A 25,894-nucleotide genomic window follows, 5' to 3' on the forward strand; every position below is an offset into this window, starting at 1 on the left:
CCACCGAACGCAGTTCATGTGGTTCAGCGTCGGTTCATGTGTTGGACATGCATCTGACCCCGCACTATCTCGCCTCTCTTGCCCTGGCATTCCGGGCGTCGCGTCGAGTGGTTGGGATGCAGCTCAGGCATTCCATAAAGCGCCGAGGCGTATCTTATCGATCATCCCTTATGGTTGAACTTTCCTCAGGTTCAAATCATTACCGTGTGAAGTGCGAACTGCCCAGGTGTTGGAAATGGGTAGGCTCCAAATGTTTTGGACGGCATGTTTTCCGTGCTCGGTAGGTGGTGCTCCTCCGGGTGAGGTGGCTGAGTTCCGTGCACCGATAACCAATCACTGTGCTAGCCAACCTGGGCGACTTCAGGCGCAATCTAATATACGCAGGGCTTTCTGATGGGTAACCTTATTAGTGGGGCGACGCAAGACTGTGGCAGTGCCAGCTCCCGACGATGGGCTGATGAAAAACAATGCATCTTGTTTGTTGGACTTTTACGTTGTGCTCTGTGCATATACCTTGTCTCTTCCTTGCTTACCGTTGACTATTTCCTACCTAGTTCATCCAACCAACGGCAAGGTGAACGTGGCCGTCATAGAAAACACCCTTCTCAATGGACTGGATCAACCCCGACTCTGGTTTTACCAACCATGATTTTACTGTCTTCAGTTACCCATACATGCACGTCCCTGCCCGAGATCACCACACCAAGGAAGCAGGACTAGACAGCAACAGCGACCTCTTCAGTTTAGGACCCGAGCCTGAGCAGAGACAAAGGGCGGTAACAATATGGAAATCCGATGCAGATGAAGTTTGTCTTTGTGATACCCCTATAACAGCCTCCACGACAGATCACACTGACTATCTTCTTATTTCAGGTCTCATTGCGAGATCAAGTCACCAGGGACGTGGGTCAAGAACAAGTCCTCAAAAACAACTCCGTATGACCCCCCACTATTCTCATCACTTTAAAACTGTGAGATGTTTCATACTTATGACCATGTTCAGGAACTCTGGACTCTGATTGAGCAAAAGGTACCAGTGACTTACACACTCATATGTCCCAGAGCCCCTGAAGTCTTTCCAGGTCAACCTTCCCTCATTACCGACCTTCCCTTCTCTGAAGACATCTGGAAATATGTAACGGACAAATTCCACGTCCACCGAAACATCACACGAACAATTCTTCGTAATGTGGCATACTTCTCAGCCATTCGTCATAGGCAAGAAGACTCCGGGCAATTCAAGATATGTCAGTGCTGCTTTTGTCCTGCAACTTGATACTTTCATCATACTCACATCACATAGCATACACTTCACGCACAACTTCATCCCTTCCGGATGACATCGCGCTATCCTCCACTTACATCCCTTCTCTCGGCTCCACCTTCTCCATCATCTACGGCAGTGATGAATCCCAAATGGAAGCCGCGTGGCAACGACTTCAAGAGTCAGCCCCCTCCCACGCTCATAGACACCCACTGTTGATGCTGGGAATCGTCGCCGAATTGGAGAGGGAAAGGCTTGTCAATCTGGCTGAGAAGCTAGCCGACCAGTTCACCTTGTCATCTGACTTCTTGACAGAAGATGACAGCAGCAGTGAGGGTGGGCAGGGTTCGATAAAGCATGCCAAGATGCAGGAGTACCTTGGAATATGCCTCATGAGTAGGAACCTGGTAGATCACATCCGGAGCACGAAGAGGCAGCTGCTCAAAGTTCTGATTGAGCTTGATCAACTGGAAGAGTATTGGTTGTCCAAGTCTTACGAGGATGTCTTTTGCCAGCGGAAATCTCAGCATAAAAAGGTTGAAGAAGGCGCCCGTGAGGCTGCTGAAAGCGAAGGAGAGAGCAAGGCTCTGTTGAACGAGGGGCCAGAACTCGGAGACAACGAGACCTCATCCAAGGTTCTTCTCGAACAAGAGAGAAAGTCTTTCATCCGAACAAGCAACAAGATGCGTCAGCGAGTCCGCGACATACTGGATGAATACGACGACAAGGTCGATGAGTGTAAAACGATGACACAGAACTTATCCTTGGCTATGCAGGCCGTAAGTGCCCTTCATATATCGCTGCAGCAAAGTCGATCGTCAAGAGCTGACCATGTCCCCTATCAAACAGGCCTGGAACCAGACCGCTCGCCAGGATGCCGCAGTCAATGCCAGGATAGCGCAACTCAACACTACGATAGCGCTAGAGACAAAGTCTGAGAGCGCCATGATGAGGAGCATCGCCCTACTAACAATGATATTTTTACCACTCAGCTGCGTTGCTGTAAGTCCTGCCTCGGCAATTTTTCCCTTATTCGAATGCCATTTAACTGAGGCGCATGCAGTCTGTCTTCTCAACGACGCTTTTCAACTGGAGCCCAGGGGAAGGGGAACCCGTCGTGTCAAAATATATCTGGGTTCTAGCTGTCATTGCCATTGTCCTCACACTGGCCGTGGTGTGTATATGGTACCTTTCTACAGACAGGGAGAAGAAGAGGGAGAGGGAGCGGGTCAAGAGCTGGGAGATTCCATTACCAGGGGAAATGGTTTGATATCCATAGGAGCAAGAGTTCAGGGGCGTGTTTGGGCGCCAGGCTGTAGATAACATAATTTAACTGGCACCACAAATGAGTCAACGCAGAAGACGATCCTGAACCATTCTTCAGATAATTAAAACTGGTTCAGAGATAACTGAGTTAATAGGCTTTGAGAACATAGTTAATTAACCTTAAAAGATCGTTACTAGGCCTTAAAATATAGTTAGTAGGCCTTGAAAGATAACTAATGGCGTTTTAGTCTGGTGCGTATGTGCAGATGGACAAGTTGATGGCTGTGCTAATCACAGAGTGAGATGGGAGAGACAGGCATCTTGCTTGGACAAATAGATCCAGAATGGATTTCACTGAGCGCTTCAGTATTCAGCTTCTCTGCAAGAGGACTGTTCGGTACCTATCAACACACCAGCTTCTCGACCATACCCCCTTTTACCATTTCCCCTCTAAGGATGGGTGCTCCTTCAACTGGTGTATCCATCCCTGAACACCTTTCATCAGCAGTGGAATATCTCCATTTCTTGTGCCACTCTCGAAAAAGGTGTCCATCCGGTATCCATACCGATCAATCTCAGTCCTAGCAGTCTCAAAAGCAGCGAGCCCTGCCTGACCCAGGAGTAGCCAAGCGATGCACTCACCCGGCCCCCACAACTGCCCCTCCCCGGGACTTTTCCCGGCACCTTCCCTGGTCTGGCCGCTGTTCTTGACCCGGCCCCTATCGCCCCTCCGGTTGCCCTGGCTCTCGCCCTGCCCTGCCTTCGCTGCTGTAAGTAACGATATTTTGTTTCATCTACCCGCAGAGTCAAAGTCCTACCCTCTGGTTTTTAAAAGGTATCTCGCTAGCGTCGTCACCTTCTTCGCAAGTTATAACGTTTATTGATTTTTTGAGCTGTGTTATTAAGTTTTATTTAGAATCTAATATCTTTTAGAACTGTCTTGGTGGTATTTTGTTGGGCGCTTGCGCTTTGGCTTTTTCTTGTGTTAAGGTTTTTGGGTTTTCTGGGTCGGTTCCCGGGCCCGAATCCGCAGCCTGGGCAGCAGTTGGATGCTTTCATCTGGGCTAAAGCACCAGGATACTCGGATGGAACAGCAGTTCTCCAATTGATGTATATCAAAAGTACTGCGGGGGAGTCGATGCTCACGAGCCATCTCCAGAAAGAGGAGAGTAGTTTCAGGAGTATTTTGAAACACTGGTTCGGGAGGCTTCTCCAGAGATCAAGGTCCAGCCATGGAAATGATGGTAGGACACCGTAATTCTGCTGTGTTGTCTGTAGTTAACGGTTGCTGCTGTTTCGAATTGCGCTTCAGAATGATGAAAAAGTATCAGGTATCTAGTTTACATTTGTTGTCTACCCTTCCTGCCATCCGAATCCTCTTTGTCCAATACAGCCTCTTCGTCTGGAGGATTCTTCGAGTTCTTTGCTGGCAAATCGTCTCTTCCAATCATCCACCCACCTGACCAACCAACCCATCCAGTTTCTTTCGGGCCTCGGGCAAGGCACACCAGAATGGCGAACACCAATAGCCCAACTGTGCGCTTTCAAATCAGTACCGCTCTCTCAACGCTTTTGTGATGAGGAAAAGGGAGGAACTCACTGCTGCAACTTCCACTCCAAGTCCAACCACCCTGCGCAAAAAGACGATTACCCACTGCTGTTCCCGTCAGCTGCCCAGAAAACGCCGCAACCATGTATGCCGTATTCACACGATTCTGTGCGTCTGGTCTCAGACTGTATATCGCCGCCCTGTTCCCAATTTGCGTAAACTGACTCCCCAGATCGATTGTTATTGCCTGAATCACCGGTCCTGCCACCGTAAACCCTCCGGTAAAAGTACCCACGATCACCCCAGCCAGCTCTAACCCAAGCCCCATCAGAGCTGATACCAACGGCATTACCTTATCTATGACGAACCGCGAGTAAACAGGCGCCAACAAGATAACCACCACCCCAATCAACCCAAACAGTCCAATAACCATCGAGCTGTACTCATACGGCGGCCGGCTGAGCAGGAAGCTTAGAGTTGTCCAGTAGCTCGTAAAGACGGCACTGAGACAAAAAGCCACAATGCTCGCTTGGCAAAGCAACGGCTCCGTCACCATCAACACCACAATCCCCCACAGCAACTTCCCATACCCCGTCACCCCCTTCAACGCAGTCGGGTTCTTGGAAGGGTAATCCGGCATCCAGAAATACAACCCCATCCAAACAACAAACTGAACCCCCAACCCAAACCAGTATATCCCCCTCCACTCGGTATAATTCGCCATCACCCCGCCCAATATCCTCGCCACCAACACCCCCAGCCCCAAGCCAGAAACTACAACCGCCAGGCAACTCGCCCTCCTCTCCTTCGGCGCCAGATCCCCCACCAAAGGCAGCATCAGCTGCGGCGTAACAGTCGTCGCCCCGCAGATATAGCTCACGACAATAAAAACCGTAAAAGATTGCGTCGTACACAGGATAATCCACAGCAGCGCCGTCAACAAAACCAAGCAGAGGATAAACGGCCTCCGGGGGAAGACATCCCCCAGCGGACAAATCAGCAACAGCCCACTCGCATACCCAGCCTGCATGAGCGTTGCAACCACAGACGCCCTCTCAAACGAGACGGAAAACGACTCCGCGATCCGGTTGAGGATGGCCTGGTTGTAGTACAGATTCGAGACGGTGAAGCAGGCGGCCTAGACGAAAAAAAAAAAAAAAAAAAGTCAGCAAGGTGGGTGGAGGGATGACAACATAGCGATCAATTGAAGGGCAACTCACAAATCCAAACAGCAAATTGATCCAAACCGTAAACCTCGGCGGATTCCTCTCATCCCACCTCGTACGCGGCGGCTGCCACAAAAGAAGCCTTTTCCACTTTTCTTGGCCTACCCCTCGTTCCACCCCTAGATCAACTTCTTCCAAACCATCATCGTTCTCGCTGGTGGTGCTGCTGTTCCCATTCTCAAGTTTCTTCTCTCCTGTCGTCGGCGGTGGCGGCGGCGGTGGTGGTGGTGGTGGTGGTGGTGGTGTTGACGACGGCAATGGTGGTGACTCCAGCGCAGGCTTCATCATCAACTCATCCCGAGACATGGTTGTCTCACCTCAGACATGCAGGTCATCATAGGAAGTGAAGAACATGAATTTCACCGGTTTTTGTTCTGGGTCATGCTCCTTACCCATTGACCTGCTGTTGTGTTTGCGGTCGGGACGGTTCCGAAAACGGCGGGCGGGCTTGGCGCGTCACTACTGCAGGGAGAACGGGCGTGAAGGCGGGTAATGACATCGTCAACCGGCCTGTTGCATTCCCGCATATCGTCATCCGGTTGGGTCGGTACTTGCGGCATCAGAGCTGGACAAGCCTGTGTAAAGCGGGCAACCACAATATAAACACCAAGCATTGATCATCATCACGTTCCTACCAGCGCGAAAAATAAAGCATGTCAAACATGTCACGGTACATAGTCTGGTCATTCTTGCTGCTCTAGATTGGCTTCAATGACGCCATTTCTCCGTCAAGTTTCGCTCTTTGGATTTACACTGCGTGGGCCAGTGTTCACAGAGGGTTGGGGTTGGTGGGTGTAAGTAACGACTAGGATTATTATTGATGTCTGCTGCCGACCAACAACTCTATCAAACACCCAAACCCGATTCCATCATGACTTGTTCAGCTAATCACCGAGCACAAATTTCCCCAAGAGCTTCCAAGTGCCGAGGCGCTGCGAACCGAGTTTGCCAGCTTGACACCAATCCTGTGCAGCATCCAGGCATGACCTGTGCTTCCCAGAACATTGCTCTTGCATGAGCTAGCATCGGGAAATACCTTACTGCAGACGCCCCGTAATCTCTCCTTGCACTCAGGTCCATCGGCGCACGCAATTCTGTCGTATTCTCCAGCGACGATGCATGCCTGGCCCTTGAAGCTGAAGGCTGAACCGAGCCATTCGCTCGAAAGGTAAGATCCGCTCCAGCAGGCTTCGCCGCCAGTAATGGTATCTTGACTGAGAAAGTCCAGTACAGCCAAGTCGTCATCGTAGATGCCCCCGTACAGAATGTTCCTTCGGTCAAGGAAAGAAGTCACTGCCCCAGTAAAGTAGCCTAGCGGCTGGTCCTGGTATTTCGGATCTGTAGAGTGTGCTGGCGCAAACATCCATTCACTCGGGCGGGGCGTCATCTTTGAGCCCGTGGGGAGTCCGGTTCCAACAAATGCATCGACGTCATTGGGAAAATCCTCGATGAGATAACTGCCTAGCTGGGCACCAAAGCCATGTCCAACATATGTTACGTTCTTGAAGGCCATCCAGAGGCCATGCTGGTTTGTGCGCAGTCGGACAGCGAGCTCATGCAAGACCTCGACGTGGAACGGGGGTTGGAGTACCTGCCAAGGGTCTGTCGACATGGTTAGTAAAACAACGTGGAATAAGAGCATAACAAAAAGGAGGATGTCATAGGTACCGGGGTATGTCGGGCCATGGCTGTCTCCATGACCCCAAAGGTCAATGGCTAGGGTGTAGGAACCACCGAGACCAGACGCCAGGGCATCTGCCAAACTGTACTCTAGTATACCGAGCCCATGCCACATAGATTTGTCGTATGTCGCGTCGTGGACCATTAGATGAATGCGGCGATCTTGCGCGGCGACTGGCCTTTCTGGTCGGCAAAGGATGCCGTGGATGGTAACGTTCCTCTCCACAATGAGTTTCGTGGTATTGTCATCAGGATCCTCGTACATCTGAGGGTCAAGGCAAGAGGAGAAGAATTTGGTCACGTCTTTTGGAGAATTGAAGTCGACATTTCTCCTTGTTCGTCGGAAGTCGACGTTGTCAGCTGAGATGTTTCCGAGTGGTATCTGAACATAACGGCAATTGGGCGCGAGAACGGGCGGGACTCTTGAAGTGGTTTTCCTGAGCTCAGTGTTCTTGGCTGTGCTTGGGAGAGCGAAGAATAGGGCCCCGAAAAGCAGCGCGATGCGGCAGGTCATGATGGGGGTGAGCGGAGGAGGAGTGAAGAAGCGGTGCTGTAACAATACTTTTCAGAAAGGGCAGTGGGAAGATGGTCGACCAAAAATGTGAGTTGCGTCGAAGTGGAAGATGGGGAGAGAGTGAAGAGTCGAGGAGAATAGAGAGAGAGAGACGATGGATAATGCTGTTATTCAAGCGTGGTGGGCGACCACTTCTTTTAGCAGGAAGGTGCCGACAAGATGACGGGATGCCATCGAACGATGGCTCGTCACTTTGAAGGGACTCCTTCCCATCCAAAGCCAGATGGTCCTTCTGAACAGGCCATTCAGTGAAGTTTCACCAGGCAGTGGCCGGAAGGTCGATATTCACCGGTTCCGACTTATCGGCACTCTCCCGTCGTGGATCGGAAGGTACCATCAGTTGGACAAGTCAACTGGCAGTGGCAAGCATAAAAGGCAAAGTTGTTGATGCTCATGGTTACTTTATACACCACATAAGTCCCAATCAGTTAAACAGACCCCCTATTCCCCTCCAACACCCCCAACCTCTCATCCACCTCCCAATTCCACCTCCGGTCCTCACTATACTCATCTGCCTCCTCATAACCCCTACCCACCCCCAACCCCGACAACCTCGCCCCGTTTCCCACCCCCGTCCCCAGACCCGTACCAAAACCCAGACTCACAGGCGAAACCACCTCCTCCCCACCAACTTGAATCTCTTCCATCAACCGTCCCGGCGGCAGCGGAAACCCTCCCAACAACCCCTGGCTATTGACGCTCCCCGTACTATTGGACGCTGGAGCAGGAGAAATATATATACTGGGATGCACAGGCTTCATCCCCTTCACATCCCTTCCTGAGCTTCCCATTGACGACCCCGTCGGTGGTCTCAGCTGCGTAGGCGGTCGGAAACTTCTCCGTCCACTGCTCACAGTAACTGTTGGGTGTGTAAAGCCCGATATTTGAGAGGATATATCCGAGACCATGTCTGGTTGTCCGCGCGCTCTTGCCTGGCTGCCTGAGTGGGAAGAGAAGGAGGGGAGGCTGATGGAAGGAGGGTGATTAGGGAGGTGATGGTGTGATTCAGCCCGGACTTGGGACAGCCAGCGGGAGATTGTGGGGCGCGGTTTGGATACCTCGGGGAGGGCGTTGGTAGTCTCAGGTGGGAGAGGAGCGGAGAGTAGTTGGCTGTAAGGATGGTGGTGGTGGTTCTGTGGGGGAAGGTCTGGATTGGAAAGAGAGTGGGCTGAGGCCCCGGGGTGCTGTTGATGGCGGTGGAAGCGAAGGAAGAGAAAAACAGCGCTGAGGAGGATGATGGCAAGGCCTAAAGAGATGTTAGCGATCGATACCAGCGAAATGGGATAGGGGTTTACGGACCAACCGAGCTAATGACAATTGCAGCTATCTGGCCAGCGTTGAGGGCGTGTGTCGGTGCAGTCGTCGGGATTGTGAGGTCAGACGCGACGGGGGGTTCTAAATATTTTAGAACCCGTACCCAAGCTCATCATCAGAGAAATGTACATACCAGGTGCATTTGTCCTTTGAGTTGTGTAAGAGGTGATGATGCTGGAAGAAGGGACGCCGTTGGTGCCTGTTTCAAAACCATCTACCACAATCTGAGTATTTGGGTTTTCTTGGGCTTGGGATGTCGTGGTTGGTATTGGTTTTATAGCTGACCTAGTGTTGGCTTCCTGAGGTAGCTTCGTTAACACAGCCGTTGGCGTATTTGTAGTTGCCGGGGCTGTGGAAGACCGCTTTTCGTTTGCTGTGGGCGATGTCTGTTTTCTGCCATTTCTCAGAGCATCTTGTTCCTGGTTCTTCAGGTCTTCTTTCCGGGTTCGTTCTCTCTCCTCTTCGATTTTCTTCCTTTCCTCTTCGATTCTTTTCCTTCCCTCATCAGCCTTGTCCTCAGCCTTGTTTATGAAGAATCCAAACACGCCATTGTTTGACTGATCGGTTGCGTGGACACGGTTGGACCCCTGAGGTCGCCGGTTGTCATATCGGTTGTGTCCAGTGTCACCGTCATGTTTCCGTCTTGCCAGAGGCATGGCCGGTCACCCCGATTCATAAAGGCTTGGATGTGCGTATCCTGGATCTGCAATATAAATAGGTGCCAAGTATGTGTGTCTTGCTTGTCGTGGTCCCATCGAGTGACACCTGAGGTGGATGATCCAAAATTGGAACCAACATCCTCGACGGACAACCAACCCCTTATTAACAATAGCTCCCCTCACCGAGACTCCCCATACCTGACCTCTCACCTCCCCGCAAATTGTGCTTGTTTGCCGGCCCATTGGTCTCAACCTCGGGAGCCACACGGGCGACCAAAAGCGACCAGACTCACCATGGCAGTGTCGACATATAACTGCATCTTGCGAGGCAGCGATCGACCTAGTCGGCCCAATCAAACACCTAACAGAATGCCAAAATCTTGTAATTGATAATGGCACAGTCAGCAGAGAATGTGAAACTTGGGATAACACCCTCCAGGTCCGGGGGCGAAGCTGCACACCTCAACCAGATGTCATAATTGGAATTGGCGCAAACAAATTCGAGCATAAATCTCGGCAGTTTGAGGGAGAGGTTGTGATTGTAGTTGGGGGCCAATCTTCAGGCAGCATGATTACGGTACCATCAAACAATTGACAGAAAACATGGAGGCTCGGCTGGTCAATTGCGGGAAGGTGTTGTAATGAGCGTCAGGTTGTTTAATCACAACCCCTAAGGAACGAAGAAATGCACTGGAATACCACTCCCGTCAAGGTGAGGTTGCTCTGGGCTCAGGTAGGTGGGGTTTGCTCCCCGCCGCCAGGCACTGCACCTGCGCGGGGCTAGTTCGGGTCCCACTCTGCCCCACTGCGCCTCTAGGTACCTTACTGCCACCGTCCGACTCCCCACTCCCGGCCCCGCAGCGGCACTGCTCCCATCTCAAATCTCAATGGAACCCCCTGCCCGTGGTCGGTCAACCCGGAAGTTGTCCTGGCCCAGTGCACAGTCCTGATGCTCGCTCCAGCCCGGCCCAGGATCCGGTCTCCAGCTTCGTCGCTGGTTTCCATTTTGTCCCTGCTCTGTCTCCAGACCTGGAACTTGCGTCCGTGTCCCACCGGCGCGCACGGGTAAGTAATGGTCATCTCTTCGGACAAGAAGAGCCTTTTGGTCTTTTCTGAGGATTACTGGCATTTGATGTTCTCGCTTTGCTAACTACCTTAAACATGCCCAGGGTATATGGTCCATGCGCGAGCGCAGGTCCGAATATAACCCTAACCCCCAATTGTCGCGATCATGCCTCCCTCCCCCCTTTTCCGACTTTCGAGAGCTCAACACCACCCCGAACCCATCTCCCTTCAAAGACCAAAGAACTTCATGTCATCTGCTCCCCTCATATTTACACTGTGCCCGACGCCTTGGGCGTACACGCCAATCAACTTTCCGTTGTCCCACGAATACGTGGTGTACCGGCTCTGGGGGGTGTTCGCCTGGGTGACATCTGGCTTTGCGGGATCCAGGCCGAATACACCTGCCCATTGCTTAATCGTCTCGTTGTAGTTGTTCGCGTGGAGAGTTGTGTCGGCAGAGCCGTGGTAGATCTGCATCTTGGGTCGGGGTCCTTCATATCCTGGGTAGGCATCAAAGACCATCTTTGCCCAAACCTGCGGTGTCGAACGAACTTGGCCTTGAGCACAGGAGCTGTTCCAGGCGTTGGTGCCACCAGACTGGGAATAGAAGCAGCCAGCGGCGGTGCCGGAGTAGACGATGCCTGCAGCAAAAAGGTCGGGGTAGGTAGCAGCCATGACGTTCTGTTTTGGCCCATGATTAGACAAACACGAGTCAACTCAGGTAATAGGTAACTGACCGTCATCATGCCACCGGAAGAGGTGCCGGTCACAAACACCTTGGTGGGGTCGCCGTTGTACTGCTGAAGCGTGTACTTGACCATGTTGGCGATGGCGTTGCTGTTACCACCGCCGTCATGGGTAAGGGTGGCGCGTGAAGAAACTATGCTCTTGTTAGTAAAATGCGTCCATTTGAGGCCACAAGTTTGAGTTCTGGACGATCCGAGTTTTCTTCTCTTTCTCTTTAGTTCTTTTCTCTTGGTTATCTTTCCCCTTTTTTCTTTTCCTTTTTTTCTTTTTCTTTTTCTTTTTTTCATCTTTTTTTTTCACTTTCGTCAACAGCTCAATCGAAAAAAAAACCTACCATCCCAGCAAGTCCCCGAATAGGGTGATTCAGGGTAAATGACAATAAAGCCCTTCTGATCAGCGAGCTGTCTGTATGGGCTGCCACTGAAGTAAGCCTGAGCAGTACCGGTGCAGTAGTGAATAGCCACAATGATAGGAGGCTTCGCCGCGAGGTTCCTGGGGACATAAATGAACATCTTCGCATTTGAAGGATTGGACCCGAAGTTGTTGACGCGTGTGAGACTCTGAGCCATGACGCTGTCCGCCCCAAACAGGGCGAAGCCGGCTGTGAGAGCAGTCGTCATCTGGCTGAAGAGCTTCATGATGGCGATCGTTTCTGGCGGAAGTGTCTTTGTGCCTTGTTGTTGATGCTCTGGCTGGTGGAAAAGGGAGGAAGCATATACACCTTATATATACAGACTGTCCTACATGTACTTACCCCAGACTCTTCCCCGCGCTGATCATATTGCCTTGCACTTCCCTTCCCCCGCTACCACGTTACCGGGCGGTCCGTAGCGTTAAGCACGTTCATGGTTTTGCCGCCGACTTAAACGGAGAGGCCCAGGAATCCAATAGTTACGCACTTTTATATGATAATGATTTAACCGAGGTACCCCATCATGAGCTGGCCCCAGCTCTGTTTTCAGCGGCGACGACGTAAGCAGACGATGAGATCTCGGCAGCCCATCGGCAGTCCACAACTAGACCTTGTCTCTTAGATTGTTCATCAAGACCAGATTCGGTCATTGCGTTGCTTCCCGGTGATGCTGCATCATGGGGAAGGCTGTATGCTGGGCTCAGACATACCTGCTGATCTGCAGGGAGTCAATACCTACCTAATGGGTACCTTAACGAATATGACCGATTTGCCGGGCAAAGTTACGGAGTGACAGGGTGCTTCCATTCTTGGCCGCCCTCTTATATTGCTGCGTCACTAACTGCCAGGTACAATTCCCCAGGCTGTCAATTTTCCAACAAGAATGCAAGCAATTTCAAAACAGATGTGAGTGATCTTCAACAAGCACCCCCGACTTACTAAGTCAGCCACCCATAATGAAATGCTAGGTAGGTTCCTAGGTACTGAGGTTGCTGCTCCAACTGAACATGAATATCTACCATTGAGGCCAGCGGCTCCCGACCAGACATACAAATCTTATTACATGTTCGATTGCCGAGGATAATCTCGGAGGTTCGACAAGACTTTTGTACCACAATGGCTTGCATGCGGAAGGTCAGTAACGGGATGTGGGCATGTTGATGACAACCTCTAGATTGGTGTCCAATCTGGATGAATCAACAAGGGCATTCACTCTCCGCAGACCACCGGGGATTTTTTTGATAATTTGCGGGATCAAACCCTTTGATGAAGGTAGATGTACGAAGTGACCTTTCAGCATTTAGGCGGATTACCCCCTGGCATGGCCGATTGTGGTGTTGAGTTCCTTTGGGCCTCATTGATTGACCAGGTTGCTTAGATAACAGAAGCAAGTAAGGTAAGGTAGTCAGGGGCGCAAGGGGACACCCTCCTTATAAAATAGTTGGCACAGCAAAAAGAGGTTAACTTATATCATATTGTAAACCACGCCTCACAAGTAAACCAATAGGCCTTTTAAACACTTTGAAAGGCCCATTAACTTCCTTTAACGGCCTAATAATTATCCTTCAAGTTATAATCCATAATATGATATGGTTTACCTACCTTACTTTCGTGTGCCAATCATTTGGTAGGGTGGGTGGGAGGTGGGTGTTGATCGGGAAACCAAAACAGCTACCGCCTGGTTATGGAGCATTTTGTCGTGGAGGTCATCTCTTTGAAGAACATAAGGTATCCGGTGATTGGCAACTTTGCACCCCGGTTAAAAGTTTCTTTGCTGCTGAGTAGCAGCTGCAGTCAAATCCGAGTCAATAGCCTTGCTGTGGAAATTGTGACCGCGAAAATGTCATCAAACGTAATATCCACGCCTCTCGACCATCTTGGAACCATTTAAGTCGACAATTTGAATTTGAGGGCATCTCAAATTTGTTTAAAAGTCTACTGACTATCCGTCAAGGCAGGTTTTATTCCCAATGACATTCTTCTTTCGTTTTAGCACCAACCAGTCGGCTACTGCGACCCATGTGGGGTCGCAAAAGTCATTTTCACTTGCTTCTGTGAATACCTCAAGGTAGTTCTGTGAGAGTTCTGTTGTCTTTTGTTGAAATTCACAGATCCAAAGCCTGAGCGCCAGGTTTTGTGCCATGCTCCCACTGGCACTTCGCTATGAGGCGAGTCTACCTACCTACCTCAGTGTCCACATGCCTAAATAAATACCCATGAAATTTTATATCTGCCCACACACTTGACGGTTGAGAGAGAGTTTGAAGACTTTGAGACGCTCATCAGTCGAGTTGAACCCCTTCAAGATGTTGACGATAAAAAGAGAGGATTTGGGTTCCTGATATAATAAACCTGATTAAATTTTTAAAAATTAAACCATGTTCAAATCTAGTGGCCGTTGAGTTTTTGATACCAGTATATATGTAAACGTTGGTCAACCAAAAGGCTGCTTTAGCGCCCGGCGGCACTGTCGGTCAAGAGAATGCGACCGCGGCTGGTGGCGGAAAAGTGCAGAACGCAAAGCTTGCCCATTGGTTGGAATGTCTCACCTGGCGGGATTTGGCGCGTAAAAACGCCTGTCTGTCCACCAATCACCAAACTCCAAGGTTAAACAATAGCAACAAGAGAAAACGCAAACCTGCCGTCGAGTTTCCAAGTGTCAAAGACAAACAAACACATTGTCTGTTTCATGATCTCGTGAGCGCTGTGGCTTGAAGATTGTGGACCAATCGGTTGCGGGGGGACCAGACCCTGGCTGTGGCTAGTGCCCCTGGCTGTCTCATGTCGCAGAAAATGTCGGGCCAAAAGCTGACGGTTGGTGGGGAAGTCCCCTTGAGGGAAACGCTACAATTTCAACCTGGAAGCTGGTCCTCGAGTTCAACAAACCGACCTCTTCCACTCGTGCGACTGACAACCATGAACAGGTCGACAAAGACTGGAATCCGGTCGTTTTAATATTCATCACACACCCGGTGGCCGTCCAATGTCGACTTGATATGGCACAGCTACTTGTCGCTTGCCTTACCCCAGACCTGGTCGGGGCCCGTGCGTGGCCCGATGGCGGGGCGATGTGGAACAGGCGGTGCCGCACACCCTGGGCCTGGCGTCTCGAATTCGCAGACCTCCTCGACCACCTCCGACAGACATGGTTCCATCCACGTCGATCCGACACGAATCGCACAGGCGTCGCGCCCACCCCTTTCCCAAGAGAGCCTCAACATGGCACCATGTGCCAGCAGTGCCAGCAACTCGATATGCCTCTTCCTACCAAGCTGTACACACCTCCTTGCCCCTGATAATCTGCAAGCACCCGGCTTGCCATGCCTCTTTCCAGTTTCTAGCTTTTGTCTGTACTCCGTATCTCTGTCGTTCTTTTATTTTTATTTTTATAGTCATTCCCTTAGCTCAACAGCCCACAGCTCAGGTCATTCTGGAAGATCCTGGCGGATCTTGATCTACGTTGCATTTTGATACCCACTTGGGCCTTCTGTCGTTTCTGCTCCCCTGCTACCCGTCGTTTAATCCCTTGGTCTCGCCCCTGCCTAGCCTCTGGCAGCTTTTCGCTTCTTCTCCTTTTCCCTTCTGTTTCCTCACCTACACTCTCTTTTGGTGATGATCTTTGGACTTGGTTAGGAACCATCCACTGTGACTTCCTTGCCTTGACTGGGCAGGTCCCGCTTTCTGTTCACCCACTCTCTTTAACACTAATTTACAATTCTATCGACGAATACCCCGATCCGACTCGACGCCGGACAAACACACGCACGAAGCAATAATAATACTGGGACGACCAACACACAAACCGACAATGATTTGGCAAAGGACATTGGTGGCTTCGCTCCTGGCGATGGGGGCCCAGGCTGGAATTGGCGACATGGTGGCCGAGGGCATGATGAGGGGGAGTCCATCCGTCGAGAGGAGGTTACAAGAAATCGCAAAGGCAAACATCTTGTCAAGAGGATACATGGAGATCAGGCAAGCACCGGGACTGTCAACGGGCATTGGCAGCAACACACCCGTGAATCCTGACGGGACCGTCGACATGGAGAGGTGGAATGAGGAAGTCAACCAAGCTTGCAGAGACTCGCTCGAAACTCTCAACGTGGCCTCGAACCCATCAGGCGCCTGCATCTGTTACAACCTCCCCGTCCTCAACAACGTCACAGGCACCTTCGAAGCCGACCTGAGGCTTTTCCAAATTAGCCCACCAACCGGTGACTTTCAGGGCATTCCGCAGGAGCAGATCAACGTTGCACTGAGTTACAACGGCGCGTCGGTCGCCGAGAAGGAGGGAGGCGCTGCTCGACAAGGCCCAGAACCAGCCGAGGAAGGGAGGCTGCGGTTACTCCGGTCGTTCCTGTTTGTTGGTCGGATCAACAATGATGCAATGGGAGGGGAGGAGATTCCCATGTAAGCAAGCACCAAAGCTCTTGTCACCTTTGCGATGTGCCCGATGCTGACTCTGCCAAAAGGGCCCAACTGCAAGCTCTAGTCATGCCCATCGTCACGTTGTCCGCCGTCAACGCAGACGGCCAGACCGTGGCCACCAACGTGTCAGTGAACGAGGCCGCCTTCGTTTCTGGTGTCTTTTCGCAAGAGGTCGTCATGAGTACCTTCCGCCTAGCCGAACTTGCTGTGGAGGAAGAAGTTGCTCGTCTCAAGAACGGCACCACCGCTTTTGTCCTTCCCGGTGTGCAGCTGCTGATTTTCCCCATCGGTCTTATCATCACGAGCATTTGGCTGGTCATTGGTGTGGCTGCCTATGGCATGGGCACTTATGCGCGGTACAACTTCCGGGAGTCTCACAGAAGGATGGTGGCGAAGACACAGAAGGGGACCATGGCTCGTTTTTAAGCCATCGTTTCCCACTCTCCTTGATACCAGCCGCTCGCTTACACCCTGGGGGCAGCACTTTGTCTTTTTCTGTCTGTGTTTTCTTCGTCTTTCGCCATCCTCACCTTGGTATTTATTACTGCCATATAATGGGACTGAAGATGCTCAGCCCAGACCGTATATTTTCTGTACATACATATCCTCATAGCGCTTGAGTTATGGTGACATTTGTTACCAGCTGAACATAGAATTATCCCAAAGCAGCAGAACCACGTCACCTTAGTAATGGTTATGCCCGCAAGCAACCTCTAGCTCTCTTCCCTTAGTTTACTTCCAACCTAAGCCCTACGCCGCACTCTCACCATGAAGTCTTTGTTGCACGCCACGCCCCCTCGATCAACATATTTGCCAGCCGAGACAACCTCAAAGTCAAACCTTCTCACAATCTCGGGCAAAACCTTGTACATCTCCATCATGGCAATTTCCTTCCCCAGACAAACTCTTGGTCCCATGCTGAACACGAAATTCGCCGCCTCCATCTCGGCTCGACGTTTCTCGTTGCCATTAAGCCACCTCTCAGGCTCGAAAGCCTCGGCGTCGGTGCCATACAACTCGGGATCACGACCCACGACGTATGGATTGCTGCACACCTCTGCTCCTTGAGGAACATGCACCCCGTCAATGACGGTGCCGCCCTTTTCGAGAATAATGCGACCGAACAGATTCGGAGCAGGAGGGTTGACTCTCAGTCCCTCCTTGATGCAAGCAACAAAATACGGCAGATGCTGTTTGGTCTCCTCATACAACACCGGCGTAGACAGCAAACCCTTCTCATCTGCCACCTCGATCTCCCTTCTTGCCTTTTTCATACACTCGCCGTGCTCCAGCATCAATCTCAGCACCGCCCCGAGCCCGCTACCCGTTGTGTCTGCCCCGGCCTGGATCAGAAGCGTGGCGTGGGCCTCCTTTTGCGCCCTGGTCAACGGCTCGCCGTTCCCATCTCGTGCGTCAAGGGTATAGTCGAGGTAATCCCTCATTTTCCCCTCCCCCCCGATCCCTTGTTCTCGTTCTTGTTCCCGCTGGGCAACGGCAAGTTTGGCTTGTGAGGCCAGATACCCGCTTCCCGTCTTGTCATCCACCTTGGGCATGATCAAGCCCCTTATCCACGGCGATGAAAGAATCAGCTCCCGGAAGCTGTTGCACCTCGCGGCGAAGGCAAACATGGGGAGGGACTCGCGAAAGGCGGATAAAAGCCGGCGCTCGTCACGGTCGTGGGCGATGAAGCCCCATGGTTTGCCAAACACGAGGAGGGTCATGACATCGGCGGCGAACTGGGCGAGCTTCTCACCCATTTGGAAGGGCTCATGGTCGGGTGGGAGGAGGGAGAGTTGGTTGACGAAGAAGGTGATGAGGTTGTCGATGCGGGGTTCCTGGAAGGTTTTGAGGTAGGAGACGCTCCAGTGAGTGCCGCCGAGGGATTTGCGGAGAGATTTGTGGTCTTCGGCGGGTATGGTGGAGAAGAGGGAGGTTGGGCCGAGGGCGCCGGTGCCGTAGAGGGAGCCCTTGTGGTTATGGGTTGGGGACCAGTAGATGGGTTTGAGGGAGGAGGCGTGGGGGAAGAAGAGGAGGGTGGGGGTGATGAGGATGGCGCGGGTGGAGGGGGGGTATTTCTTGGTGAGGTTGTGGAGGAATTCGGGCTCACGGCCGAGGAGGGAGAGGGCGGCAAGGGGGAGGGAGGTTAGGCGGGTGTAGAATGGTGCTGGGAAGGAGGAGAGGGGGTGGAAGAAGAAGTTTGTGAGGATACGGCGGATGACCAGGCAGAGGAGGAGGGTTGGAGGGAGGAGGAGAAGTTGCGTGGGTGAAAGCATGGTGTTGATGCTCTACAGCCTCTAATTATGCCCGTAATGCAAGCAGTGTATCGGATATGCACCGTCTCGATCGAGGGAAATAGAGAGGGTTGAGGTCTTCTCACAGACTAAGAATACCAATCTACCACTGGGAGCAGAAGGACCTTCGCAGCCTGGGCGCCCACACCCATTTATTTACGACAACATACATTCCACATATTCATTCAAGTCTCAATTCTACTCGCACATCCCGCTTCAGACAACTACCGGGGCTGTATCATTACAGAATGGAGGAGCGGCTTGGGGCCTTATTGGACGTCCCCTAGGAGGGACGCATATCTCCCGCACAACGGCCCGCCCATCACCGGTCAAGGACTCGGAAGTATTACCGAGTCAACCGGCGACATGTGGATGCTACCTGTACGACGTTGCGATGTTTCTCCTCGGGCTGGGACCTGATATGCATGTGAGCCCTTGTGCTACTCCAACGACTCCAATATTTAAAGTGGCTTGCTGCGTCCGGTCACGAGAGGAACCATGTTTGCCAGCCTCACCATCAACTAGATAGAATTGGACTCGTCGAAAAGGGGCAAAAAGGGGGCATTACATGTGGGGGTTAGGGTCTTTTGGCCTTGGAGAAGGGGGGGTTGCACTGGGGTGGAATGAGTAGAGATCAGGAGTCAATTTCAAACCTTAAGAAAGGGCAATCCAAAGAGGTTCTGCTGGTCAATGTAATATCACTTTGTCTTGCGGATAGTTGCTGTTGGCCATTCCATCCACAGGTAAGCTTCAGCCAGAAAATAAGGTTTGCTAACAGTGGGGCCTACCCCACCTCGGTGCAACGGCTCCCGAAGCTCCAACAACTGTGAAACACTCTCCTCCAAACGCCCCGCCATCAGCAACCTCAAGCGCGTCACCGCGTCTTGGTGGTACCCGCTTTCCACCAATATTTCGCCATGAGATGTCCAAAAGCATACGGCTTCCTCTGCGACACCGGATAACTTTCCTTCTGCCCTCCCTGGTTCTGCCATGAAATCGCGACCTCCTAGAGGCACGGAAAACGGAAAGGTCGGGTCGGTCCCCAGTTGCAACCTACCTGGTACCTCGGATCCATGTCCCGTCCTTTTGGCCCATTCCGTCGGGAATCTGGCATCTCTCTCTCCTTCTGTCAGTCATCAAAAGTCCCGCCAACAAACCCTCTATCTTCAGACATAGCACTTACTGTCGTCCGATACTTCCCTACGAGCCCTTGCAGTCCTCTGCTCGAACAATGACGGCACCATGTGGCAACCAGAAGTCTGGCGAGGTTGTGGCAACCCGGAGACAGGGTTTTTCCCAGCTTGAGCCATTGCGTATCTGCTGTTACTGGTTACGTTGGCGCCTTTCGGCGTTTTGAATCGTCAACAGAGCGAAGGACCGCATGAACAGCATTCCTGGGACGAAAGGGGGCGATGCTCGAATCTCGCCCCTATCCGAGTCTCCAAGTGGAAGATCATCCCGCATTTTGTTTACCTGTTGGCTTCCCTGGACTTCCGTATTCTTTTTCAGTTTCCCGGTTTTGCCCCTCTTGGTGCTGAGGCTCATCATAAGCATCACCGTCCCAGCTGCTGCTATACCCCAAAGGTACACCAGCTTCCATTCTCATGCTTTACCATTACCCACGGCCGCCATCTGTGGCATCCTGACGGCGATTTCTCCTTTTTACAGTTTACCTTACAAAGATACCTGGGCACAATGGAATCCACCATGGATATTGCCCAACTGGTGGCTCAGATGCAGGATACACTGTCCACCATCCACACCACTCTCGCCTCTCTCAACACCGCCGAACACGATGCGAAGCTTGACGAGCTGGAAGCCAGGCGTGATAATACCATCAAACATTTGCTAGCCGCCTTTTCTGCCGAGTCCGAGGTCCTGCACCAAAAGAGACTGGCTCAGCGTGAAGAGATTGCCGAGCGCCGCAGAATCGAAGACGAGGAGCGGGAAAGACGGAGGCGCCAAGAAGATGAAGAGCTGGCAGAAAGAGACAAACAAGAAGATGAAGCACGGGATGGCAGGCTTCTGCACGAGACAAATGAGGTGGAAGAGGAAACGGACCACCTTATGATTGAGATTGAGGAGGAAGCCCAGAGGGCCATTGATGAGGGGCAGAAGAAGTTGATGGGCCTGGAAGAACGGAGAAAGGTCCGCAACCCCTACCCAAGAGTATTATGTGTACCCCATGTGCTAACTGTCTCTCCAACAGGAGCTCAACCACCTCATCGAGGAGCAGCTGAGGGCACCAATCATCCCTTCTCCACCCAAGAGATCGAGGCGAGGCAGCAACCTGCCGCCAGCTGTGGCTACACCAAGTAAGCCACCGGAACCTGTGGCCCCCGAATCTCTCAATAATGACGGTGCAAAGGCTCTTGAGCCCGAGGACATTTCTACGAGCAGACACGATGAGATCACCGAGACAGCCCACAAGTCACCGACCATTCCGCAGGCGGACATGGTCAAAGAGTCGACTCTGAACACAGCTGCCAACAGCCAGATGCAAGCCAGCCCGACCAATGATAGCAGACCGACATCTCGTCAGGACCGGCCTCTATTTGTCCAGCCGGTGATTTCGCGATCTGGGACCATCATCCACGCTGACCAGCTTGAGGAGACGGCACGTGCTCCTGTCGAGCCCATTGGTATTCCCAATCGAAACACCGATTCACCTGATCCTTTGGACAGCTCGAAGCCCGATGTAACCTGGTGGGAAAACAAGAGAAGAGAAGAGGCAGAGCGTGCCCTGCACCATCCAGCGACTCCAAGCCCCTCATCTTCACATAACGAAGCCGAGGACACCGGAGCCCCATCACAGTTGCCAGCTGAACATGGAGTCAAAGATGCCGATCAGCCCAACTCTTCCCAGGCAACACCTGGCGCGAGTCGCCAAGCCGTGGGGAGCGGCGATGTGACCCAACCCGCCGAAGAGACGCCCGCGATGCCGCAGCTGGATATGGATCAGGCTTTGTCCAACGAGACAACACGTGGAAGGAGCCAAACAAGTGTCGATGTTATCGCCGCGGTAACGAGAGCGGCCAGTGTCGTCTCTGACAGCGCATCCGAGTACGATTTGTCTACGGCCGATCATCCGACCGAAACAACCGTTGAAGGTGAAAAACCTCAGGCTTTACAGAATCTCAATGTGCCCGAACACGAACACAGTCCCGAGGAGGTGCCGTTGCCATTGAGCGCTACCGGTGACTCCTTCGACGCGGCAGGGGATATGTCCTTCGAGTCGGCGCATGAGCAGCCTGTCAGACTAGCATCTGCTATCTCCGATCATACGCGGTCTCATGCCGGCGAGCACATCTCTTTTGCTGCCGATGAAGAACAGGAGAACACTCACAATGCTTCTTTTGAGCTCACCGAGGCCAGTGTTACTCCCGAACATCACGGCTCCGAACCCTCCGTCAACGGGGACGCCGCTTCCTCCGTCTCATCGTACCATAATCAGCCGAGTATTGAGTACCGCACGACATCAGACGAGCCGCCCGCAGTTGGAGTTCCAGAAGGTATGGACGACTCTTGTTCCTTGACTGATACCTCCGAGTATTGCCTACACGAGGAGGTCTCTGACAGGCACCACCCACACCGCCCTCCGCTCGTCCATTCAGAGTCGTACACGGGAGATGAGAGGGATGATGTCGAGGTTGACATTCCGCTGCAACGAGTGCCTTCCCACCAACCGCCTAGAGAAGAGTTCGGGCATGAGGAGGTTGAAAACGATCCACATGCCGTCTCCGACCATGAAACAGACGTATGTCATGCTCTAGCGCCGGTCTCACAGGAACAAGAGCTGGATGGACACCCACACACCCCATCTCTCCAGGTAATCCGCGAGGATGAGGTCCTAGATTCTACCGTCGAGGAAACGGTGGCTCCAGAACCACAGCAGCATGGAGCTGTAGGCCTTGGGACCGAAGACAGCGCTCACGCAGAAAAGTCCATTGTGGAACATGACTCCCCCCACGGCAGCGAGCTCGGTCATGACGAAGACGTGCCAGCGCTGTCATCTTCCTCTGACCATGGTGACCATACCCATTCCTTCTACGACGACGGCTCACATCTTGAAGACGACTACGCCCAACCCGAACCCATCACGCCCAACCCCCTCATCCTGCAGCCCTTTCGGACCGGCGACGGCGGCGATCGAGGATCGCATGTTCGTGACCGAGACGTACCGAAGCTCCCGGATGACGTCGGTCGACACGGAGAGAGAGATGCTGAGCCCGGTGTCAGTGGTGCTAGAGGACAACCTGGTGATCAGGCCCATCTCGGAGTACTTCGAGACGATGGCTATGTGGGAGGGGGAGCAGCGGAACGAGCGGAGGAGAAGGCCGAGGAGTCATTAGTTCCTGGGGCAGAGCATGTCAGTGACGCTGCTCTACCGCCGGCCGGGCTGCAGAACGAAGAGGCTGCGGACGACCAGCTGCGTCGTGCTAGTCAAGTGTCAAATGAGTCGGTTGAGATGGACGCTGCGTATACGACTACAGTGAATGGGGAGGGCGAGCTGTTTGATGATGATGATGACGATGATGATGACGATGATGATGACGATGATGATGATGATGATGGTGATGCGGAAAGCGATGTCAGTGACATTGAGGATGCTTATCTTAATGAGGAGGGTGTTGTCGATGCTGTCGTTGCGGCAATGGGACCTGAGCCTGAAGATCAAGAGCACACTGAAAAGGATGCTGCCACAGTGAAGACCTCAGTGGATGAGGTTGCTGAGGTGCCTACCGAGGTACCTGCTGAGGCACCTGCTGAGCTTCAAGCTATTGTTGCAGCTGATGCTCTAGTTCATACTTCAACTGATATTCCCCTTGATACCGTCCTCGACCGTCCAGTTGGGCCAACTGTCGAAATGCCAGAACCAATGGCAGCACAGGTTGAGGCTGGGGCTCACATTCAGGTACCAGACGAGACGCCATTCGCGACACCAATGGAAGTGCCGGGTCAAGTTGAGCCTAAGGCCCAGGTGCTAAATATCATGGGAGATTCGGACGGCACACCCGCTGTCTCGGCTACCGTCCCACCAATTGAGACTCCAGAGCCAGATCATCCCCGGACAAGCCCCAACTGGGTCAACGAGGCTGACGACTACTTTGCTGAACTGGATCAAAGACAGGAGACACCTAGACTTCAGTTCTTTGAGCAAAAGCGAACCGATGTAAAAACTTCCTTAGCATCAGATTCACAGACAGCCAGCCAAGGACTCTCAGCCAGCAATCACAATCCTGATCGTCCTCAAACACCCGACCAAGACACAGAGCTTGCTTGCCAGGAACACCGATCAACACATCTCCATAGCCAAGAGCAACAACAATCTTCGCCGCAGTCCGTCCGCAGCCAAAGCACCATCGATTCTGCGCCTCCATCGCCCGAACAACACACCGTGACAGACACCCACGTCCCAGTCATCCGTGGCCTTGTCTCCACCCAGTCACCCAGCTACCAAACCGGCCGGCCACGGAACAACTCCCATCTCATCGAGTACGACCATCACCGCGACGAATCCGAGGACACCCCATTAGCTAAATGGCGGCACCGAGAATCTACCCTTTCCATGCCCGACCAACCACCTGTTGCCCCCCTTGATACCGCTCACTCAAGCAAGCACTCCCACGCCAGCAGCGAATCCGGCGACCAAAAAGGCGGCAGCCTCTTCCAGCGCATGCGCAACGTATTTGAGCAACAATCCCACGCCTCCGACATCAACACCTCCCGCTCGTCCCACTCTCGCCCCATCAGCACCGACCGTCACAGCGGAGGGGGAGGCGGCGGGGGCGGTTCTGGACTCTGGGGTTCCGGCGGGCCTCTCTCCGGTCGTTTCGGCAAGTCCTGGTCTTCGTCATCGAACGAGCACCACCACCACAGGGACTACCACCACTCTCCCTACACCGAGGCGGGGCACTCCCCTGTTCGTGGCACCGAGGGCGATCATGATGCGTTGGACGAACGGAGTGGCTTGGTGGGCGGAAGGGAAGATCTAAATTGACCACACTCGGCCGGAGTCCTTAGTCCGGGGATTGAACAGCTGCGGAAACCTTTTGAGGTTGAGGATCAGGATGAGAAAGCAGAAGAGAAAGACGAAGTCACCTTCCCACTGCGAGCACCGATTGTGCTGAGGGATAACTTTGACAGGCTAAACGTCATCTCTGTCCGGGCGCAGGTCCCGGTGGATGATGTGCTTGACTCTTCTTCTTCTTCTTCTTCGTCGGTAGATCATCGGTTTTCGTGGGCGTCGTCGATCCCGTCGAGTTGTGTACCGCTTAGTGTTATCACTACTGCTACCACGGCGGCTGAGACGGAGGAAGATGGAGAGGAAGATATTGTGGAGGTTGTTGCTGGTAAGAAGGGTTTGGGGAGGAGGAGCTTGGTGCTTTCTCCTTCGTCTTCGGTGCGAAGGCAGAGGGGGAATGGCGAGGTGGAGAAGGGCTCCGAGTTGAGGTTGCCGTGGTTGTGGGTGCAGGGTTGGAGAGCTAGGTTGCAGAAGGCGGGGGACGAGATTGAGAGGGTGAGGTGGGAGGGGAGATTGGAAAATCATGTTGTTAGGGGGCGTGAGGAGGGGAGGCAACGGAGGGAATGTCGAGAGGAGAGGGGGGAGGAGAGGCATGAGGTGGTTGTGAAGAGGCTGCCGGCGGGGATGTCGAAGGCGAGGAGGGGGGTCGTGCTTAATGTTGGGGAGTACGTGAGTGTTGTTGAGGTTGGGGGAGCACTGCCAAAGAAAGGGAGGAGGAAGAGTGTTCATTGGGCTTGACTCCAGGGGTACAACCTACATCAGGTAGGTAACCTGTTCAGGAGTTTTGAGCTTCGTGATACACAGAGAGAATATTTTGTATATTTTGGAGACTACTATATTTAATCTTGTATTTGTTTTCAGGCGCTATCTTCCGGGTCCCGTGACATGTCTGTGATATAGATGGTCACGTCGTATTCTGTGGTAACAGGGCTCCCTATTTCGAGGATGATGTTTTGTTGATGTATCCTTATCCTCACAATGGATAAGCTGACTGATAGCGCGCATTCCTTGTTGATCAACTTTGAGTCCAACGTCCCCCCTTCCCGCAAATGCTTTCTTGCTATTTCTTCTCCAAACGCGACAAAGTCAGTTGTGTCTTCAGGGTTGGCCCTGGTCAGGATCTGATACATATCGAATGAATTGCTTAAACCAGTTGTGGTCCATGGACGGGGGCCCCATGGAAGAACAGCAGCCCAGTGAACCGAGGCTTACCTTCTGTCATGAAACGGGCTGTGCTTGGGTCCCAGTGCGCCGGCAGTCCATGATTGCAATCCACGTCCCGACTGCTTAATTTTCCTCGAGTCGGATGCATAGTTCAAAACTCGTGATACCATCGATCTTCTTCGTCGGTGGAATCTTGCGTGATTCGCGTTGTGAACTGAAATGAATGGTCG

The 25,894-nt window shown here is 52.6% G+C and overlaps 8 protein-coding genes across 8 annotated transcripts; 3 read left to right on the top strand and 5 right to left on the bottom strand.

Annotated features, from left to right (window-relative positions):
- Positions 1-391: 391 nt before the first annotated feature.
- Positions 392-2,699, top strand: QC764_0047210 (uncharacterized protein). The gene is made up of 6 exons (XM_062940349.1): positions 392-806; positions 874-936; positions 1,004-1,247; positions 1,304-2,043; positions 2,114-2,266; positions 2,328-2,699. The coding sequence occupies exons 1-6, from the start codon at positions 609-611 to the stop codon at positions 2,532-2,534; spliced, it is 1,605 nt and encodes a 534-aa protein (XP_062801139.1). The 5' UTR covers positions 392-608; the 3' UTR covers positions 2,535-2,699.
- A 1,171-nt stretch (positions 2,700-3,870) lies between these two features.
- On the bottom strand, positions 3,871-5,611 carry QC764_300810 (uncharacterized protein; the record flags this gene model as incomplete). The annotated part of the gene is given in 4 exon segments (XM_062945211.1): positions 3,871-4,064; positions 4,131-5,217; positions 5,300-5,515; positions 5,534-5,611. The coding sequence occupies 4 exon segments, from the start codon at positions 5,609-5,611 to the stop codon at positions 3,871-3,873; spliced, it is 1,575 nt and encodes a 524-aa protein (XP_062801140.1).
- A 574-nt stretch (positions 5,612-6,185) lies between these two features.
- Positions 6,186-7,795, bottom strand: QC764_300820 (uncharacterized protein; the record flags this gene model as incomplete). Its single annotated transcript, XM_062945212.1, has 2 exons — positions 6,974-7,795; positions 6,186-6,907 (listed from the first exon to the last, which is right to left on the bottom strand). The coding sequence occupies exons 1-2, from the start codon at positions 7,497-7,499 to the stop codon at positions 6,186-6,188; spliced, it is 1,248 nt and encodes a 415-aa protein (XP_062801141.1). The 5' UTR covers positions 7,500-7,795.
- Positions 7,796-7,987: 192 nt separating this feature from the next.
- QC764_0047240 (uncharacterized protein) lies at positions 7,988-10,253 on the bottom strand (the record flags this gene model as incomplete). Its single annotated transcript, XM_062940350.1, has 4 exons — positions 9,994-10,253; positions 9,007-9,911; positions 8,859-8,954; positions 7,988-8,805 (listed from the first exon to the last, which is right to left on the bottom strand). The coding sequence occupies exons 2-4, from the start codon at positions 9,527-9,529 to the stop codon at positions 7,988-7,990; spliced, it is 1,437 nt and encodes a 478-aa protein (XP_062801142.1). The 5' UTR covers positions 9,530-9,911; positions 9,994-10,253.
- Positions 10,254-10,646: 393 nt separating this feature from the next.
- On the bottom strand, positions 10,647-11,863 carry QC764_300830 (uncharacterized protein). The gene is made up of 3 exons (XM_062945213.1): positions 11,679-11,863; positions 11,335-11,477; positions 10,647-11,278 (listed from the first exon to the last, which is right to left on the bottom strand). The coding sequence occupies exons 1-3, from the start codon at positions 11,854-11,856 to the stop codon at positions 10,826-10,828; spliced, it is 774 nt and encodes a 257-aa protein (XP_062801143.1). The 5' UTR covers positions 11,857-11,863; the 3' UTR covers positions 10,647-10,825.
- A 2,653-nt stretch (positions 11,864-14,516) lies between these two features.
- On the top strand, positions 14,517-19,177 carry QC764_300840 (uncharacterized protein). Its single transcript, XM_062945214.1, has 4 exons — positions 14,517-14,574; positions 14,681-16,166; positions 16,229-18,224; positions 18,249-19,177. The coding sequence occupies exons 2-3, from the start codon at positions 15,565-15,567 to the stop codon at positions 16,608-16,610; spliced, it is 984 nt and encodes a 327-aa protein (XP_062801144.1). The 5' UTR covers positions 14,517-14,574; positions 14,681-15,564; the 3' UTR covers positions 16,611-18,224; positions 18,249-19,177.
- QC764_300850 (uncharacterized protein) lies at positions 16,928-18,812 on the bottom strand (the record flags this gene model as incomplete). Its single annotated transcript, XM_062945215.1, has 1 exon — positions 16,928-18,812. Exon 1 carries the CDS (start codon positions 18,455-18,457, stop codon positions 16,928-16,930), a length of 1,530 nt encoding a protein of 509 aa, XP_062801145.1. The 5' UTR covers positions 18,458-18,812.
- Positions 19,178-19,344: 167 nt separating the features above from the next.
- Positions 19,345-24,476, top strand: QC764_300860 (uncharacterized protein; the record flags this gene model as incomplete). Its single annotated transcript, XM_062945216.1, is given in 3 exon segments — positions 19,345-20,623; positions 20,685-22,995; positions 23,014-24,476. The coding sequence occupies 3 exon segments, from the start codon at positions 20,171-20,173 to the stop codon at positions 24,474-24,476; spliced, it is 4,227 nt and encodes a 1,408-aa protein (XP_062801146.1). The 5' UTR covers positions 19,345-20,170.
- Between the last annotated feature and the right edge of the window lie 1,418 nt (positions 24,477-25,894).

Source organism: Podospora pseudoanserina, chromosome 3, assembly GCF_035222485.1.
Source record: "Podospora pseudoanserina strain CBS 124.78 chromosome 3, whole genome shotgun sequence".
Lineage (NCBI taxonomy): Eukaryota > Fungi > Ascomycota > Sordariomycetes > Sordariales > Podosporaceae > Podospora > Podospora pseudoanserina.

Excerpts from the sequence above, each read along its gene's own strand:
- QC764_0047210 (XM_062940349.1), top strand. The coding sequence starts at position 609 with ATGGACTGGATCAACCCCGACTCTGGTTTTACCAACCATGATTTTACT. Across the intron at positions 1,248-1,303 it reads CTCCGGGCAATTCAAGATAT|CATACACTTCACGCACAACT; the intron begins GTCAGTGCTGCT and ends CACATCACATAG. Across the intron at positions 2,044-2,113 it reads TATCCTTGGCTATGCAGGCC|GCCTGGAACCAGACCGCTCG; the intron begins GTAAGTGCCCTT and ends CCTATCAAACAG.
- QC764_300830 (XM_062945213.1), bottom strand. The coding sequence starts at position 11,856 with ATGTTCATTTATGTCCCCAGGAACCTCGCGGCGAAGCCTCCTATCATT. Across the intron at positions 11,478-11,678 it reads TTCGGGGACTTGCTGGGATG|TTTCTTCACGCGCCACCCTT; the intron begins GTAGGTTTTTTT and ends ACAAGAGCATAG. Across the intron at positions 11,279-11,334 it reads CTTCCGGTGGCATGATGACG|AACGTCATGGCTGCTACCTA; the intron begins GTCAGTTACCTA and ends GGGCCAAAACAG.
- QC764_300840 (XM_062945214.1), top strand. The coding sequence starts at position 15,565 with ATGATTTGGCAAAGGACATTGGTGGCTTCGCTCCTGGCGATGGGGGCC. Across the intron at positions 16,167-16,228 it reads GGAGGGGAGGAGATTCCCAT|GGCCCAACTGCAAGCTCTAG; the intron begins GTAAGCAAGCAC and ends CTCTGCCAAAAG.